A 20,096-nucleotide genomic window follows, 5' to 3' on the forward strand; every position below is an offset into this window, starting at 1 on the left:
AATGCTGTCTCCCCTCTAGCTGCTAAAATTCTAGCTGTAAATCAGTTACCAGAATTAGTTCAAAACAGCAACTTCTACCTAATTACTAATTTGATTATTACCTGTTTACTGGATAATTTATGGATTTTATAGGAAGAAGTTCCATGTAAATCACATCTGGGGGCTAAAGGGTTGCTTCTGTACGTTAAGCGTTTAAATTGCGTTACTCGCCTAATAAGATGGCGTGACCTTTTCGCGTGAATTCGAAAGAAGAAGTGGGAGGTCAATGATGACTTTAGCACATGCTTTACGCTCTCTTTTCGTTATCCTTACGACTGCAAATGGTAAGTTTGTAAAGTTTAAATAGGAGATGAACTTCACGTTATGTTTATGTTATCTGAACTAAATGTCAGAATGGATTCCGCTGTTGGTGTTGCAATGTCAAATTTACCCGAGAAGATCAGGTAAAGAAGAGAAATTAAGACACAATGAATTGGCCGGACAGACTACACTCGCGATAATTGAGAAAGTAACCTGCGGCTAAATATAACACAGCCCTTTTGCCGGCTAACAGAACTCTGTTCGAAAAACTGAATCTTGATTAAAAAGGTTCCGAGCAGGTTTGTTCAGTTGTATTGATCTATTTTTTTTTACATTCATTGTATGCTTAAGGAAAAGCACGTTGAGACGTATCCTGAAAGAGTTGGAATTCATGTAATCGTCTCCTGAAGAAATGTAGATTGATTTCGTTTACGGCTGGCGAGCGGAAATTATTCCAGCAAAGTTATACACGAACTGGTCGGAAAGTGGTCAGAATCGCCTCGTTAGTAGTGATATTTCCAGTCTAAGTTATTTGAAACTATTTATTAGCATAAAATTTAACGTCAATGTCCTACTTTCGATTTCACTGACCTGCGCCAGGCTTATAACGTTCCACCTTCCACTTCACCTCACGAAAGTGTAATGCACACTCAATCCAGTTTTTTGATTAACTAATCTATTATCCGAGTCGTATCGTTCATTTTCCTCATTTCGCAAGAACTCCTCGTCTCCTCAACACAACGTAATATAAAGAAAATCAAATGGTTTCTAATCCTTTTTTTAACCCCTAGGGATGACTGGCTTCTAATTTCTCCTCACAATGTCACCCTTGAGTCACCTACAAAGGGCATGAGACTAAAGAAAATATCACCAATTTTAGAAGATCCTGATTGTCAGTCAAATTCTCCTTGACAGTATCTTACGAAATGTAAAGAGAACAGTGTGGAGAATATGAACATACTTATGTTAGGGTGAAAAGGGTTAAACTGAAACAACGACGTGTGCACTCACCTTCGGCAACATGGTGATGAGGGTGTGGTTAGGAAGAGGATTTTGTTTTTCTCCGTAGGGGGTGCAATGTTTTATTATTTTTACGCACCTTTGCACGCCTAATTTAGATAAATCACAGTCCTCGCAGATTGCCCTCATTCCTGTAATGGTCATTCTTGGGTTAAAATCGACTTTCAATAAATAGAATTGAAATCAGCACCGTCTTTAGTGCTCAAATGACTTAAAGAACCAAAAGAGATCGAGTTGTTAGCCAGTGAAGAATTAAAGAGAGTTGAGGGTGAAAGAGAGAGATCTCGCAGGGTCAGGGAGTGACCTTTTTTTTCTGAAATAGTCCCGGGATTAAGGAAGGTTTTCTTCGGTGCCCAACGTTTCTGAAAAAGAGGCTAACTTTTTTTTTTCTCCGTGTTCATTATTTCCTAGCTTTCAGTAATGCATCAAACAACTGGTACATTTCCAAAGCCTCTGGCACTCAAACTACTGACTGCAATTCTCCTCAGTCCCCTTGCCAGTCGCTGGCTGATGTGATACCTTTGGTAGCCTGGGACGACAGGTTTTACCTCGATGGTACAAAAACCGAACATAATCCGTACACATGCGTGCACATGACGTCACAATATCGTGGTTTTCCTGTTTATTTTAATATGAGCCTGTCTGTTGTTGGACAAAATTCTCCGGCGCACATATTCTGTCCAGACGGTATCTTTTTCATTGGAAGATACAAGGAGGTGAGTTTTTACGATGTGAAATTTTACTCGACGCCGATCTCGTTCTATTAAGGTTCTGTTGTCATCAAGAGAAGCGTTTTCACCAGCGTCTCCGTGGCAGGTATGGCGGAAAACCAAACGAGTAACGCGAGCGATGGAGTTTTGAACTTCCATTCGACGGTAAATTTGACGATCTCAGATAGCGATTTTGGAAAGAACGCCACAATCAGGGTGAATGGATCAGCCGTCATTAACTTAACGAACTGTAAGTTCTATGACAATAAAGCAGGGGCGGCAACACTTTTCCCTTCCCGGTACGCTCGAGTCATTGTAGACAGCTGTGTCTTTATGGACAACTGGGGCAGTCTTAAAGTCATCGGAAGTTCAATTACTTCGCTTTACGTGAAAAATACCATAATTTACAGATACTCTAGAGAAATAGCTCTAATTCTAGAACTTTCTTCGTCCTCTGTAGCTACGATAGAGAACATGACCGTTGAAAAAAGTGCAATATTAAGTGATGATAGTTTTAGGGCCTCTGCGGTTTATATCTCACTGTACAAAGGACATAACAACCTCCAGATTCTCGACTCAGCTTTTAAACACAACAGCAACATCGAGAGTGGAGTTGGCGCGATAATCATAGAGAATGAGGGCGACTTAATGACATCCAGAGGCTGTAAGCATAACAAGTACGACACAGGCGCTAAAGGATTTCCTACATACCACTACACTAATATAATCGAATTTAGGAACTGTGTTTTTCAAGAAAATAGTGGACAGTACACAGGAGCGGTGATGCTATCTAACGGCCTGACGATTTTTCGGAACTGTACTTTTGTAAATAATTTTGCGTTCATTCGAGCGGGTCACCTAACTATTGCTGCCGGATCGGGAGCTGTGGAAATTTACAACAGCACGTTCCAACAAACAAGGGGAGCTCCGCGTGACGTACCCTCGATGCTAAAGTCTAATAACTCTTTTATTTACAGCAGCAGTTTTGGAATGTTGATGATCGAAGATACGATTTTGGATTTCACCCATGTAAGTGAAGGGACGCTTCTAGAGATCGTAGATGGAGGAAATGTGACCATTGACTACAATTCTTCCATGCTGTGCCCCGTAGGAAGTAAGCTATGGTTTGATAACTACACCCATGGCATTGTTGCAACTTTTCCAGAAAATGGTTTGGACAGAAGATGCCCTCTTAATGTAAAGATCTACAGCGTTTACTGTGAACGTTGCCCTGTAGGGTTCTACAGTCTACAGAGGGGGAAAGCATATGGTACCCGAGTCCTCGAAGGTTTCCAATGTCTTCTCTGTCCCTTTGGAGGAAACTGCACTGATAACATTGTGAATCATGATCATTTTTGGGGCTCCGTGGTAAAAGAAAACCCTCCGACTCTACAGTTCTACATGTGCCCTCTAGATTATTGCGAGGCACCAAAGGATACCAAGTCATCGATCTACGATGGTTGTCATGGAAACCGCTCAGGTGTATTGTGTGGAGCATGCGCAGAGGGATATAGCGAGGATTTGTTCTCTACTACATGCAGGCGCGACGAAGATTGTAACGATTACTGGCTTTGGCCAGTGATTTTAATCTACTGTGTTGCTGTTGCTATTTTTTTCATAACGGATCCTCCAATCGTACCCTTCCTGGTAAAGCACATATTTTGGTTTAGACGGGCGACAAGCGAAGAAGGAAAGTCCGCGACCAACGAAAATTCCAATGAACGGCAGAACAGTAGAAAAGGTGCGGGGAATTCTAGGTCTGGGCTTCTAGATGTCGTGTTTTACTTTTACCAGGCTGTAGGTCTTCTTATCTTTGGCACAACTGGGCAAACAGTAAAATCGGCTTCTTTAACTCCATTAGTCAAGGGAATTTTCAACTTTCGAACCCATTCTTCCTCGATCGGCCTTGGTTGTCCGTTCGCAGGACTTAGCGTCATCACTAAGGAGCTCTTTTACACATTTGTGGTATTTACTTTCCTGTTTTGCGTTTTTATAATTTATGGTGCTCGACAAATCTGGGCGAAAGCGCGTAGTTCCCGTCAACCCTCGTTCGCTCCGCATCTCTCCGTGGCGACCCACATCGCACTACTCGGATACACGTCCCTAGCAACCAGTGCGTTTAAGCTTCTGACAATCGTGATGATGAGGTCTGGAAACGATATTGAAATTCGCTCGTTCTTTGATGGCAACATCATATTTTTCACGTGGTGGCAATGCGTTTTACTTGTTTAGGTCATCATTTACGTCATACCATTTGTTGGCCTCCTCTATTGGGGTGCCAGCTGGCTAAGCGAGAAACGAATTACAGCGCGTGAGTTTCTTATGGCATGCGTCCTTCCACTGCCGTTCTTGTTATACTGGGCAATATGGAAGAACAAGCGCGCTTGTCTTTACCGTGAAAGATCTCAACAGACTGAGGAGCGTTTGGCTGTGATGAATGTTCTTTACGGGCCTTTCCGACCGCCAGACGCTAACCAAAAAGGTACGCTTTACTGGGAGAGCGTCTTGATCGCACGAAGACTGATCCTTATCATTATAGTCGCGTTTATCAACATGGCAAGCCTTCGGCTTCTTTTGTCCACAATTGTTTGCGTTGTCATTGCAATTCACCACGTTCTGTACCATCCCTACAAGGACAACAACGTAAACATGTTAGAAACCGTGTCATTAGTGGTAATAATCGTTTTTGGTCTGTTTAACACTGTGCACGCCACCTTCATCTCAGCAGGGGTGCACCTCAGGGGCCCAATCAAAACATATGTCAATATCCTTAACTGGATCCAGTCGATTATCGTACTGCTGCTGCCGCTGGCATTAATCATCGCTGTCATTTTTGCGGTGCTTTCTCAAATTGTTCGTGCTGGTTTCGCGGCGGGAAGGGTTTCAAAACCATATTTTCTCCGAGGTAGGCTACGAAAGAACACCTCAGCGATCTCGAAACGAAAATCCTCTCGACTCTCCCGTGAAGAGTCGCTTTTTGGTAATGCCGAAATGGCTAAAGATAACGAAGTTGTGCGCGAACTGGTCGAGGGAAGTTCGCCCAGCCATGAAGATTGTATTTACCGTGAAGAAGACTTGAAGTGCGACGAAGGGAAGCCAGAAGAATAAGATAGACTACCCTACAGATAATTTGTAACTGAACAAAATTGAAGAGTGTTGGAGATCTTCCAACCTTCGAATAGTTTGATGAATTTATCAATGTTTTGAGTAGATATCTGCCAGACACAGTGAAAAAAACAAAACATAGATCGAATACAGCTTAAGTAAGATGAAAAACCCGGAAAATCCTACGTGGAAGTATTGAATTTGAGTTCCATCTAGATTTGTAATACTCAGGGACCTGTTATTATTTTTTGCCTGGAGGGGAAGAAGAGTCGGAAGATTTTGGTTCTGTGACAATAAAATTCACCTGATCCACTTGTAAGGCTCTGTAATATTCTTACCACATTCTTACATTGGCAGTTAAATGGCTGTCAATTTCTATAGTCTCTCCTTTTATACTCTGTTAGCAACGGATTTTTTCTCACTTTTCCTGGAAAGAATGTGATTTCCTCTTCCTTTCTCCCCTCCACAAAAAAAAAAAAAAAATTCCTCCATCCCTTCCAGGCGATAAAAACTGACTGATCCCTAAATTCTTCATGTTGTTTAGATTACTATAGTATTGGTTATCCTGATAGTCTTATAACTGCTGGGAAAATCTATTGAGAAACCAAACGAACTGAGTTGAGAGGCTTTGCGAGAAGACCTTCCTTGATATCTCTCTTAGCCCACTTTTTTTTTCCCTTCCTTGGAGACTCAGGGGCAAATAACCGGGAGAGAGGGGAATGAAATGTGAACAATTGGTGCACCGGTGGATGCGCAACTTTATCAGGCGGGCGAGAGAGTTATTACTCACCTATTTAGCAAAAGGAGAAACTGAAATTGCCGTTTTATTTTCTTCTCACTCGCTTACTTGACCTTACTTGCTCTTGGTTCTCCAAGGATACTACCTCTGTTGTATTGAATGGATTGTTTAGAACAGACATGACATACTTTTGTTCCCCGTCTTCACCAGATTAACTTCCAAGGGGCTAAGAGCAAGGGTGGGTATTATGTTTAGGTTTGTTTGAGAGAAACATCAATATTTCAAGGCTCTAGTATTTAATAATTGCCAGTGGATTTGTTCAACGGTTTTGTCCAGGGAAAGCTCTTCTTCTTCCTCCACAGTTGCACCCGAACAGAGAAACATCAATATTTCAAGGCTCTAGTTTTTCATAATTGCCAGTGGATTTGTTCAACGGTTTTGTCCAGGGAAAGCTCTTCTTCTTCCTCCACAGTTGCACCCGAACAGAGAAACATCAATATTTCAAGGCTCTAGTTTTTCATAATTGCCAGTGGATTTGTTCAATGGTTTTGTCCAGGGAAAGCTCTTCTACCTCCACAGTTGCACCCCAACATCTTTACCCTTGTTAACTTAATTTCTTGCGAGTCTTTTTCATTTATTGCGATATTGAACAAATCAGAATCAAAGCAACTACTTAGGCCAATCAAAACATAGAAGTACCGAAGACGAGCACAAAGAAAAACCTCGACTTACTAACCCACTCAATTATGACGGTGAATGCACTTTTCAGTAGCATGCAAACGATACAGTTAGGGATAAACCGTTGAAAATGCGCTGTACGTTATCGTAAGTCGTAGAGGAGATCTCTCGCGAAACATATAAATTGTTTTCAAGGGATCAAAACAGAATTTTCATGAGATGTGAAGTGAAGTCCGTGAAGATACAAAATAAACTATTTGATTCGCTTTACCTCATCTATTATTCTGAGACGTTTTCCTAGGGTATTGGCACACAAAAATTACATGTTAACATTTTTCTGACAAAAAGAGGGGAAAAAAAAAGGGCCTGCCATTAAATAGCTGGTTTGCGTAAGTTTTTGGCCTCCTGATTGAAAAATTATGAACATTATATGCTCTCCTGTTTACTTCGATGGTGAAGGCACATCTAGGTGTAAACTTGACATCCATTACAATCATGTCCCTAAATGTCTTACAGCTTACATTAAAATCTCTGATGAGTCACTTAATTCACAAATTGACAATGACATAACTCGAACATGTCTAGAATTAATAGCGAGGGGATAAGGCTTGAGCCTTGAGATAGTCTTATGAGTTTCTTTGAATACTAATCTATAAGATGACACATCTGTCCTGCAAAAGAAAAATGGAAACATAAACAGTTGGACACTGTGACTTAAGGAACACGACTAACTTTATTGGAAATGACGATGTTTACGTCAACTGATTCGAGTGGAATATTCCTCTTGGTAAGTATGAGGGAAACGAAAATTCAGAGAAAAATTCTCCACGATCCTTGACAGGAGTGGAACTTTGGAACTTCCCCCCAAGGACTTGCTAGCTACCCTAAGCCTTTCATAGCTCAGGCTTAGGTCGTCTGCGAGAAGGGCAGCAATTAAACGGTTGCAAGTTAGGAGCACACTGAATAATAATAATAATAATAATAATAATAATAATGATGATGATGATGATGATAATAATAATAATATTAATAACAATAATGATGATGATGATGATAATGATAATAATAATGATAATAATAATGATCTTATAATGATGATAAACTCTAAAAAATGTTGTTATGTCCTTACACTGGACTCCTGCCTCTGTTGAGTGGCATTACTGCTTCTTTGCTGGGGCTGTGGAAGAAGAGCCAATCTTGCAGGAGATGTCCCTGATGGTTGTGGTCTGGTTTGAGTTCTTTGTGGCTGCTGCTGTTGTTGCCTTCGTTCCTCTTCTTGTTGCAGCTGTATTGCTAGCTGAAGACTAAGAAATTGATAACTTTGTTGAGTTGCTTTTTGCTATTTTAAAAACATTCATTTGGTAATTTATTAAAAGGGCTGACTAGAGTCCTTGTCAGTACTTTGGGAATGTAAAGGGAAGAGATGGAGATAAGCATATACTGATAATAGGGATCAACCCTTGTGAAGAACAAAAACAACCAAAATTAACTTCAATAGAGAAAACCTCACATTTATTCTTATCTTTATTTTTGATTGCTATTTCACTTTGCATCAAATACACTTGTTGTATGTTACTTATAATCAACTCTTAACTGAAAACCACAATGCAAAGATCTTGTGTTGACTTTTGGCTTGATGGTAGGTGAATATGTTGTGGTTCAGGTTTTTTTTTTTTTCAGGTCATAAATTTCCAAACCAGTTTGAACTTTGTTTTCCTTTTTCTAGTTTTCACTACAAATTCATAGTCTAAGAAAAGGGAGAGAAAAATCAAACTAGTTTGAAATACTTTGATCAAGGGAAAATTAAAACCACCATATACAGTATCCAAGAAATTAAAAATTTCAAGGACTTACTCGGACCACTCTTGATTGGACTGAGTAGTTTGATGAGCAGGTCCATCCCTGGCATCCACTTGGGTTGGAGACACCCCTTCAGGATGTGTCTGAGGCCTTCGTGCAGCATTTTCTTGTTCCTCCTGAAGACTTAATGCTACTAAATAACTGCAAGGCACAATAACACATGGAATTAAAGACAAGTTTAATCCTTCAACTAACAGAAATGATTAACAAGTAACTTCTAACTACAATTTCCATACAATATCGAGCAAGAAGGTAATGAGAATCTCAAAACTTTTCAGGTTGAAGTTGTTCTCTTGATCCAACACCAAATTCTTTTCACTAATGTACAAGGGAATGGGTTGAAGCTAGAAAAGAGAATTAAGAATCAGATCTTGGAAGCTGAAGGGTTTAAGGTTAGGGTTTTACAAATCAAGTGCTTCTAACTGCCAAAGGTTGAATATTTAATTCCTCTACATGAAGCGTATTGGGAGTCCTCCTGGAGTGAATTTTTCTCCATTACAGGTAACCTCTCATGGTTTTTAGGACCCATTCATAACCACTGGTAGAAAGAGGTACTGTGAAATACTATGATTTTGCCTGTGTAAGGTTTGTCTTGTAAAAAACAGTGGCTTTGGTCTAGAGTGTGGTCCAAGAAAGCATAAAATAATGTACAGTTTACCAGCCTACTGGTAAACTGTACATTGTCAAATGTAAACAACTGTAAACAGTCAAATCAGTGTTGTTCATGGGTAGCACCTTAAGAAAGGTATGCAGAAAAAGTAAGGAGAATATTTATATTGATTGTAAGGTGTCCCTTTGGATTCCACTCAGTCTTACTGATGTTAGATTAACCCTTTACAGCATCACATCATAATGCATATTCTCCATACTGTTCTCTGTATCTTTGCTAATGTGCCGACAAGGAGAACTTGTTTAAAAATGGAAGAGCTTCTTCAGTAAGCATATTCCCCATACTGTTCTCTTTACATTTCCTTCCCAATGTGCTGACAAAGAGAATTTGTTCAATAATCAGGGCTTTTTTAGTTGGTGGTCAAATTTTAAGGAGAACATAGATGCTTGTCACTCTTAAGTGTCAGAAGGTTATTTTTAAATACATATTGAGCTTAAATTACTTATGTCCTTACTCTTGGTCTTCCTGAGTAAGCTGCTGAGTGGGAGGCAAAGCTGCTGGTTGTGCTACACTCCTGTGTTCCATTGGAAAAGATTTAAATTCAGCATCCACAAAGAAACTATCACCTTCAACATTTCTCAATGATTCCCAGATAACACGATCTTCAGTTAGAAAACCTTGATCTGTCACAAGTAAGAAGAGCTCATCCTGGAGATAATAATGACAACATAGTTAGCAACAAGAAGCTATTTTGAAAGGAAATGGTATTGAGTTATTGTACATTTCCTTAGTTTACAAATTTCAGTACACACTTAGACCACAGATTACCTGTAAACTAACTGATTAAGCTGAGCATAAACTCCATGTTAAATATATATTGAATCATATCACATTGTATCTTGTCACATCATTTCCAGAATAATAATTTCAGGTGCATTTCAGAATTAACCTTTCCAACAGCCCAGCATTTGCTCCACTGCCTGTCAGATGTCCGTTACGTTGATACATCATTTTCATCTTCTGGTCATGCTTCAAAGCATTGTAGTTTTCACTTCAAATACCTCTAAGCTAGCCTCTGTTTCTCTTTGTGAATGTACTTATCCCTTTACACCCTAATAGCAGTATGCATATTCTCCATACTGTTCTCTATACATTTCTTAAGGTGTTGACAAGGAGAATTTGTTTGACAATCAAGAGCTTCTTTAGTTAGTGATCATTTCCTTTATTCTCACTACCCTTATGTGTGATTCCAGGGTGATAGTGTGAGGAGAAATTTGATTCTAGTCACTCCTAGGATTTCAAGGATTAACATGTAATGAACTTACTCTTTTAATTTGTAAACCTGCCTGCTGTGAACCTGTTTACCTCAATAATCTGCTATTAATGTCAGAATGATTGCTATCTGGTTTTACCTGGTGACCCAACAACCAGAATTGCTGCAAGAGTCTCTCACCTTGTGCTTGTGAAATGTACTAAAGTGATTATTTCTGAAGAACACACAGAGTTGATCATCCTGCAGTGTACCATTCAGTTCACACAAACCATGGTAAGTCAACTGGCTGGCTGTATGCTCAAGGAAGGATTCACTTATCAAACCTAAACAAAGAAATTGAGGAAACACAAATTAAAGTATATGAAGAGACTCAATAACTAGTCACTCACTATGTGGATTATGATATCTCATGGCACACTGCTATATCAAGAACAAACATATAGCTTGACTGGGAGTACTGAGAGGTTTGTAAGCTGCCCCCCCCCCTCCCCCTTCCCACCCCTCAAGGGTATAAAGGAAAGCAATGAAACAAGTAATACATCTTGGAATGTTTAACCTCCCATGAGTGACCAGGACAGAATTTCTCCTTACAAAATCAATACAATATCACCAGATGAGAAATGAGAATAAACTAAAAAAAATATAAATTATAGGCAATTGTTACATGTAGTTGATCCAATACCAAATTCTCTGTAGTCACATCATAAGAATTGTATTGCAAAGACTAAGGAGAATTACTAATGAGATCTAGGGACTGAAAGGGTTAACAGGATAGGCGAGAAGTGACTACAATTACAGTAGTCTCATAGTGAATTCTAGGGAGATACCGGATGAATATAGCACCAGTTATTCTTCATAGGTTCCCCTTGATCTGCTCAAGTCAAAATTTGACTTACTTACCTTCAGAGACCAGCTGACTTTCTGCACCATCCTGTTTACTGGCAATGATTTTCTCCACCAGCTGATTGTAACTGAGTCCACTGACTGCAGAGGCAATCTCAGTATTCTGTGGATCGATAAGCCATCCATGGTACAGTCCAATTGATAGAAGATCAAATACAATACATTCTGGAGTGAACTCAAAGTCTTTAACCCTAAAATTTAAAGTAATATTCATATTTTTTAGACTTAAACATAAATTTGTCTTCATTGCAAGAATCACTAACATTTACAGGCAGTCATCACAGCCAAAAATAAAGAAATGGAAAAAAATGAGGAAAGAAAAAATATTCAAACTTACAGCTAGAGATCAGCAAGTACAACTGGATGATAATTTTGCAATAAAAGTTACATACAGAGCAAAGGCTAACCTTGACAAATTTTTTTTATCAATGTTTTGAAGATCAAATACAGTTGACCCTCGCCTTATTTACTCTTTTATCTCTCAGATCTTGAGAGTGACAGTCTCAAAATATTCCTGATCTGCTACACTTACCCAGTGAACTTTACATTTACATCTAGTCCTGTCTGTAATTTGTTCATGATTGCAATGGCATCATGCATGTTTTGTTCATAGTTTAGCTGGGCTCCTTCAGGTAAGCGCTGTTGAGGATTCAAAGGCACATTAGGATTTTAGGAGGCAATGTATAGCTTGAACATTATCTCAAAAATTTGTTTTCCTAACCCTGTAACTCCTATGAGTGAGCAAGACAGAATTTTTCCCAACAATATCAACAAATACAATATCAAGCAGACAAGTAATGAGAATACAGATAACTGTTGAAAAGGGGGTTTAATTATTGGCTAATCCAATACCAAATTCTCCACACAAAAAGTGTAATAATTGTATGGCACACAATGAATAGAATAACTAGTGAGATCTTGGGAGAGAAAGAGTTATTCAAAGAGGTTTTTAGCATTTTAACAGCAGTGTCCCTAGTTACACTTTTCAAAGGGTTAGGTTAACAAATCACAATCTTAGTTCACTCTTTAGAATCCTATATCACTCTGAGTTGTGTGTTCAGAATACAGCAACTGCAACTACTCTTGATATCCTGCCATTTGAGGTCAGTACTGTAAATCTACAAATTTGTGGCTGTGTATAGCTCAGAATAACAATGAAATTTTCTTGTCAACTTCCTTATACTATTAACCACATTTATTGTTGATAATAATTGCAAATTCATCTTCAAACCTTGGGTGCTTCTTCTAAGATGCAGTCTCCAATATACTCCATGAGCTGCCCTGATGTCACAAACTCTTGCTGTGGTGGAAGAGTGATTCTTCTCTGCAGAAGAAGCACATTAACAATTGCTAGAAGAGGACAGGGGCCATTTTCATTCTGTGTGATTATGGGCGTGTTAATACCTTTCCATTTTATCCACTTAATATGATATATCGACTCCAACGCCTGTTCCTCTTGAGTTTGTATTTTATCTCCAGTTTGAGCCTCACTCTGGGAACTCTCTGTCAACTCAGAACTCTGGTGTTCGGATGCGTTCGAATGGAGTTCTGAAGTTGAGTCATTCGTTGTTTCACTGATGTTCGAATGAACCGCACTTAAATCGTTTCCCGTTGGCAAATCAGCGCTCTTAGAGTCCTCGGTCTTAGAGTCTTCAGAAATCTCAGGAGTGCTGTTTTCGTGTCCTGATACCTGAAAGTTCTCCTGTGCCGTATCCGAGTCGTGTTCCACCCCAACAGATCTTGGCAGTGTAATGTTCACGTGTTTTTCCTCGCCTTGACTGCCCATTTCACCATCTTCAGTTGATGTTTCGCCCTGTTCGGTTGATTCTAAACGGTCACCTCCTTCATCTTGAGGCAAGGAATTTTTTTCACCTAACCTTGCATCTTCGTTGTTTGTCGCTACGTTATTCACTTGAGGAGCGTCTCCATCGTCGAGCGTTTCTCCCGAGCTCTCGGCAAATCCGACAGAACTTTGCGTTTCGGTCTGATCATCATCTGAGTTTTCCGCACCAAGAGTAAAGTCAGGAGATCTGCTTAAAAATTCATCAGGATTAGATGCAGTGTGCTCTGTTACATCGTCCATTTTCCACCCTGATATTTGTCTTGTAACTCGATTTGAGCATAAAAGCTCTAAACAATGGAGAGGAATGAAAATTCCACACCTCTTCGAAAGCAGCGTACACTTGTTCGAATTCCGCTCAGTCCACGGACTTCCTTTCAGAAACTCCTGCTTGTTAATTCAACACCTCTGTTACTTGAACCAGAAGTCCACTGTAGATCTTACGGCTCCTACGAAAGGCGTCCCTCAAGATCACTTTCTAAAATGTTGATTGTGTCTCCTCAGAGAAAAGACCAGATTAACGAATTGATCCTGTCTCCGATGCTACATGGCTCTTAACCACAGGAGGTTAAATTCAACTAAACATCAACGTGAATACATCCTGTTCAGGTTATGCAAGAAAGCATCCGAAATTTAGAGAAAACGGACGAAAAATGAATAATTTACGATGTACTTTCTGCAGAGGTCATTTCCGAAATAACCCCACCGCCATTACAATATATACCATCGTGCGTTGCGCTGAATTGTAATCACTACTTCATATAACGAAGAGTCGAACCTAAAATACAATAGGTTTCCGTGAAATTAGCATATTTTTGTTGAATATTTATAAATGTTAACTGGATTATCGAAGAATTGTAACTTCGAGTGTCACAGTTCTTGTAGAAACGTTCGATTTCTGTTTTCGAACACCCGAAACGACGAATATTGCAATCTGAAACCATTGAATGACCTTAGGTCTGCTGTCATTGGCGGGAAATTAGAAAAAAAAAGTTCGAGAGTCGTGTCGATTGAAATGTCGTTGACGTGACGACGTATTCTGGTTGACTTTGGCAACGAAAGAATCTTGCTTCTAAAAAATTTCTAAATTGAGTCTCATTGCAATCCATCAAGTCATTAAGATCACAGCTGATATCTCTTGGATGGTCTGTAAATGGCTCGCTATCACTGCGCAAAAATTTGGCGAGCTGAGTTTGTTTACTGTTTACTTTTGTTTCTCGCGAAAGAAGCTCGAACCGAACCGTACCACGGGAATCAGATCTTTCTTGGCTATGAATACTGGAATAATCGCTATTCCATGGGCTATACGGATTGGAATGGTTTCTGGAACAATGGCAACAACGGGAGAACTATGTATAATCGTCAAAACTCCGAGACGAGCGGACAATCTTGCGGAGGTTGTTCCTGCAACAACCAAGAACGTACAGCCACTTGTACTGGCCTGAGCGTGTAAGTATCTTGTTTCAAGTTTGATATTACTCTTTCTTGTTTTTTTATCTTTATTGAGTTTAATACCTGCATTGTTTTGTTTGAAGTTCTTTTATTGCCTCTTCAACGGATTTTTATCAGCGCTATGTAAAAAACTTCGATCCGATTGAAAAGAGCAACACAAACAAGAGGGAGAAATGTTTTATTTATTCGCACGATTTCGACAAAATGTTTTTTTTAGATGTTTCAGAATTACTACATTTGTCTGAGAATTAGAAGAGGTGGGTGGTGTTCAATTGATATCTGGGGCGAGAAAAATTTTACAACTTATGCCAAACGATCTCTTGATCTGAATCTGTAAAGATTTGAAACGCTGTGACTAAATGTTCGGTTCTGACAGTTTTTTTTTTTAAGTTCTTAAGAGTATCTGATGTCTAATAAGAATTGTCAAAAAATTCCAAAAACTGTTTTGGTTTTTAGTGGGCGAATTTTCCGTACTTGTGTAATTATCTACAGATCGCAAGGTATTACTTACAGAACTTTTCCAACATATCAAGTTTATGTAATGCACAAGCTCGGAACATTCGTCCTGTTAAACATTGACCTATACTCTAGCATTAGTATACATATTCTCTATACTGTCTACTTATATTACCTAAGGTGCTGAAAAAGTTAATTTGTTTAATAATCAAAATTTACTTTGGTTGATGATCATTCCCTTTATTTCCTTGATCGTAATGAGGATTTATAATGGTAATTGAAATGAGTGGAGTGCAATTTGGGCTGAAATCATACGAGTGATTTCAAAATTGAACGAGAGCGCAGCGCGAGTTCAATTTGAAATCACAAGTATAATTTCAGACCAAAATTGCACAACACAAAGTTCAATTACCGCTTTATTACATCCATTTTGAAATCGCCCAAATACAGGACTTCAAATATTTTGTTACTACAATACTGAGCCAGTTTCAAATTAAATTCATCTATTTTTTGGGAGGAAAAAAATAAGAGTTTTGGAAACAAAAGTTGTAAAATTTGCCACATGACACTTCATATCTTTCATCTTCCTGCAATTTGATTGGTTACTTTAAACAAGCCCTGAAGTCTGATTGGTTGTTTTGTTTTTAGTGTAGCCTCCTCATAAAGCAAAAAAAAGTGGTGCAATTTGTGAATAAATTGCACCAATTAGAGCCAATCAGATTACAGGGACCACCAGTGATTTCAAAATGGGTGTAATAAAGGGCGAAATTGTGCAGATAAATTACATGCCTTTCCTATTAGGGGTCAGAGGATAAAAAACGATTGTAATTGTTGGATCACTTGGCATTTCTAGACAAACATTGAATGTCTCTCATTTGGTTTTGGGGGGAATGGGGTAAATATTTCTGACATTCAGACATGGTCATACCCAGCATTCAGAAATATTAACCAAATTCCCCCCCAAAAACTTCTAGCTTACTGAGTGAGGATGTACAGTGTTCTTTGGCTTGCCTCTCAGTTAGAGTTCACATGGTTCCTGAGATTTTGTTGTAACAGGCTCCCAGTGAAATGGCAATTTAGTGTTCATGGGCATTGCTGTCGCAGTCCTTCAAGGGTAGAAAGTGTTCCTGCTCATGCTTGAATTTTACTAGAGCTTGTTGGAGTGGCTCTAACTCTTATAATAATGATGATTTGGTCTGTGGTGACAGGTCATGGTGACCACAAATCAATGAAAGACTGAAGTTTTTTGGATAATGAACTTTATGCGGGCTACATTAGCTGATACTGGTATTTAGCTGATAGTTGCATGTAGTCCATAGGAGATCAACACTTGACCAATGTTTGAAAATTATTTGGTCGATCTATAGCAGGCAACTAGATATTTATCAAATAGCAGATTGATAACAGTTGTATCACTTTAGGTATCAACTGTCAGGATATGAGGGCATCAAGATACTTAATGTCTATCTGACAAGAGGCAATTTTCTACAATGATCAACCTACTATCAATTTACTTTTAGCCCCCAAATTGAAAAACTATCAGTGGACATATCAACTGACTGATAAATTGCCTGACTGTGGCTGTCTATCTGTTTGTGCCCTTGTTAAACCCTGGTGTCATCATTGACCTGGGTCCAGGACTGGGTTCTGTTTTCACAACCAGGAATACAATTTGCTTTTGTTGATGGAGCAGAGATCTGTGTGCCTTACAAGAACTTTAGGTGGAAAGACTTTTGTCAGAGGGGCTTGCTCATCTGATAATATTAAGCCCCTTCATAAATTAAACTAATGCCTCTGATGTGAGTGAGAGCTTAGAAGGGCTCTTTTCTCAAAAATCAGTGGGTATCTAACTCCAGAAACCTTTAAAGAATTCATAACAAAAAAAGTGATACAATCAAGTTTCTCACTGAGAATTTTAAGTTAGATGCATCTGGTAATCAGTCTCTCTAGTGGTGACATCTAGCCCTTCATGAGAATCTGTAACTTCTCTTCTTAATATGCTGCTTTATCCATCAGTTACTTTGTTATTCAAACTGAACTGTCACATTTTATATCATACTAAGCATAGCAAAGGCTTGATTTCTTAGCTTTGAAGCCATTGGCCAGCACCTAAGTGAGCTCTCTGTCTGCATAACGCATATTTTCTGCAGTGATATATTTTCTGCTGTGCATTAATTTATATCTGAGAAATGTATATCCCTTGTTTTTGAAAAGGTTATGGAGTGCTTATTTTGGTAGTAAGCCACTGGTTGTTAACAACTTACAATATTATCATGGTGGATTGTATAAATGTTTGATTTTAAAATCACATATGTGATTTCAGAGCAAATTACACCACAATCAGTCCAATCATCCTAAGCTTATTAATTGTCTCAAGGTACATGTAATATCTATAAATTAATATTCACCAAATGATTGATGGGTTCTAATACCTGTTGATTGATAGGTTCTGAGTTTTGTTTTTAAGTGATTACATCATGTTTTGTACCTTTTTGTCACCAGGAACATTAGGAATAGGGCAGTACAAAAGTTAAATCCAGAGGATCTTAATGTTGGAATTACAGGAATGTAAGTGTGCTACTATGTAGAGTTAGATAAGACTCTTTAGTCAGGAAAAATTTTGTACATGGTAAGAGGTGGCCAAAATATGAGAGAACTCTGATTATTGTAAATTGACTCAAATTTTTGTGGGCACAGAAATGTTTAAATATTATGTTTCCTTTGTATATTGAATTATGGGCATCAATTTTTAAAGGGACAATATCTTAAAATAACTGAGTCATAAAAATTGATGTGGCCGATCTGAAGATGGAGAAAGAATCCACCACATGCAGAGTGATGGTCAAATAAAGCAGACATTATGAAGGGTAAATTTAACCTGTCTTCATTAAAAAGTGTGTTTCTACTCTTTGCAGTAAAATTTTCAAGTCTGGCTTAGAGTATGTAAATGCCACAGCTTTCCACAATCTGACAGGCCTAAAAGAACTGTAAGTAACCACAATTTTCATGGATTCTTTTCAATTTAGTTGCACCCATTTTAAAAAAAAGTTGGTGCTTTAAGTTTCTGGGCAAGATATCTTATCAGCATATCATTAGGTAGTTATTAAACTGACTTTATTGATAAAACACACTAAAACCACATTTCTCAGAATCACTGGTATTAGCAGAGTTGAACATTAGAATTGTTCAAGGACTAATCTGTGACAAGAGAGTGGTATGTTATCTTCAGTTGGTAATTTGAGCAATCTTAACAACATTGTTCATTTATTCAATACACAAATAATCAGATAGAGGATCAATACCAGTATCTAGGCAACTGCCCACCTACCCCTCCCCTAACCCAACATTAACCTTAACTTGTCAATTGACTGTTGTTGAGTTAGGGGAGGTGTAGGTGGGCAGTTGCCCAGATATTGATATTGATCCCAGATAGGCAACAGCAGGAATGAGCAAATGCACCTATTTCTCAACCCCACCTTCCCACACCACCCCCTCCCCAGAGAAAAAATGATTAATATTAACAATAAAACAAACTAATCAACAAAATTTACTCACTGACTGACTTGGACCTTAAAAGTAGAAAAAAAAAAGAATGTGAGAAACCCCCAGATCACCAATGTGTGCAACTTAGAATTCTTTCAGCTAGGACGCTCATCAGCACATGTACATGACTATTTAATTGCTCCTCAGGAATTTGGCACAGAATGGACTAACTGACTTTCCAGATATATCCAAGAATTCTCTCCTGGAAGATCTGTAAGTTGCTTTTAGAGTGTCATCATCTGCATTAAGCACTTGACAACAGCCTCCTTCTGATGACTGAAAAAAAAGGCCAGTCAAATTTTGTTATAATCGTGATTGTCAGTTTCTGTTCTCATGGTAAACAATGATAGCTTAGAATACTTGTAAATATGTTTGTTTTCATTCTTGAATTGATCTATACTTGTGGTTAAAACCGTCATACAATTTTTAGAGTGTAAGGTGGAAAGTTGTATTCTTCCAGTATTTATGGAGATCAATGGCTTAGAGAACTTTTGAAATTTTATGTGGTTCTATTCCTTTCAAGTGCTTTTCTTTTTCTTTTGTATGTATAGCAGAACATTTTCTTATCTTTAACCAAAACAAGAGAATTTAATGTTTCTTTTACTATCCTTTTGTTTCTACTCCCTTAATAGTGATTTGTATGCAAATAAAATTCAGTTGTTCAGCCACAACTTCACCAGTCTGCCAAAGGCCTTGAAAAGAATGTAAGTACTGGTAGGGTTAACAAGGATTCATGATTAGTGACAAGCTGGGAGAACAAAGATACCAGGATGATAAATAAGGCATAGACTCATCTTAGATGCAGCTGCAATTTTTCTTGAATAAAACTGTGAGTTATAATCAAGTTCACTTTCATTGGTTTATCTTTTGTTTTTCTTTTCAGTATTATGATTGACAATGAGATAGACTGGATTCCCAATGAATGGTTCAATTTGCCAAACCTTGAATACCTGTAAGTATATCTGTTAGTAAAATAATTGCTTTCATTTCACAAGATGTACCAATGTCTAAGAACCATCTTCCAATAAATTTTTAAAGGCTGGGTGATGTTTGTTTGTCATCCTGCAATTTACAATTCATTGCATTTGGTTATCTACCAGCTATACTAAGCTATGATGATTCTCATAGTTGATAATGCTTCATGTTTAATGGCATTTTACGGCATTTTATATGTATGAAAATAAATCTAACCACATGTTATATCATATTTGCAAGCAATTGATGATTAATTTGTATTTATATTGCACTCATGACAGTGCGTTAAGCAAGAACAAGTTGAAAAAGTTTCCTTCAGCTTCCTTCATAAACTGCCGCTCACTGCTGTACCTGTGAGTATTATTTGTTTGGAATACTAAAAGTTTAAATTTCTTCTTCTCATTGATTTTTTTAAGTTACCTTTATGTTCATGTGTATTTTTGTTGGCAGGTCAGTTGATCAGAATGAAATTGGCAGTCTTACGGTTCCAAACATGCAACCCTTCTTTGGAAATGACTCTGCACTTGTTCATCTGTAGGTTTCTTAAAGCCAGTCTTTTGTAAGACTTACCATGCAATTTAAGTTGTCTTAAAACAGCAATAAATTCTGGATCTCAGGGCTAAAGGGTTAAA

At 38.3% G+C, this 20,096-nt stretch overlaps 2 protein-coding genes and 1 pseudogene across 3 annotated transcripts in view; 2 read left to right on the forward strand and 1 right to left on the reverse strand.

The window, feature by feature from the left end:
- Positions 1-260: 260 nt before the first annotated feature.
- Positions 261-5,465, forward strand: LOC131786791 (uncharacterized; annotated as a pseudogene).
- Positions 5,466-6,384: 919 nt separating this feature from the next.
- LOC131786761 (ubiquitin carboxyl-terminal hydrolase MINDY-1-like) lies at positions 6,385-13,789 on the reverse strand. Of its 2 annotated transcripts, XM_059103818.2 has the most exons (8): positions 12,430-13,789; positions 11,731-11,837; positions 11,196-11,389; positions 10,476-10,618; positions 9,537-9,730; positions 8,407-8,553; positions 7,682-7,856; positions 6,385-7,223 (listed from the first exon to the last, which is right to left on the reverse strand). In XM_059103818.2, exons 1-8 carry the CDS (start codon positions 13,279-13,281, stop codon positions 7,203-7,205), a joined length of 1,833 nt encoding a protein of 610 aa, XP_058959801.2. In that variant the 5' UTR covers positions 13,282-13,789; the 3' UTR covers positions 6,385-7,202. The 2 variants fall into 2 exon arrangements, with proteins under 2 accessions (XP_058959801.2, XP_066020786.1); XM_066164689.1 differs by lacking the exons at positions 6,385-7,223; positions 7,682-7,856; positions 8,407-8,553 and adding an exon at positions 8,581-8,756.
- A 104-nt stretch (positions 13,790-13,893) lies between these two features.
- Positions 13,894-20,096, forward strand: part of LOC131786792 (uncharacterized) — a 49,144-nt gene continuing 42,941 nt past the window's right edge. The window contains exons 1-8 of the mRNA XM_066164688.1: positions 13,894-14,487; positions 17,449-17,514; positions 17,862-17,933; positions 18,637-18,702; positions 19,122-19,193; positions 19,373-19,441; positions 19,746-19,817; positions 19,915-19,998. Coding sequence (XP_066020785.1) covers positions 14,192-14,487; positions 17,449-17,514; positions 17,862-17,933; positions 18,637-18,702; positions 19,122-19,193; positions 19,373-19,441; positions 19,746-19,817; positions 19,915-19,998 — 797 coding nt within the window. The 5' untranslated portion in view covers positions 13,894-14,191. The remainder of the gene's footprint in view (positions 14,488-17,448; positions 17,515-17,861; positions 17,934-18,636; positions 18,703-19,121; positions 19,194-19,372; positions 19,442-19,745; positions 19,818-19,914; positions 19,999-20,096) is intronic.

The sequence above is a fragment of the Pocillopora verrucosa genome, chromosome 3 (assembly GCF_036669915.1).
Source record: "Pocillopora verrucosa isolate sample1 chromosome 3, ASM3666991v2, whole genome shotgun sequence".
Lineage (NCBI taxonomy): Eukaryota > Metazoa > Cnidaria > Anthozoa > Scleractinia > Pocilloporidae > Pocillopora > Pocillopora verrucosa.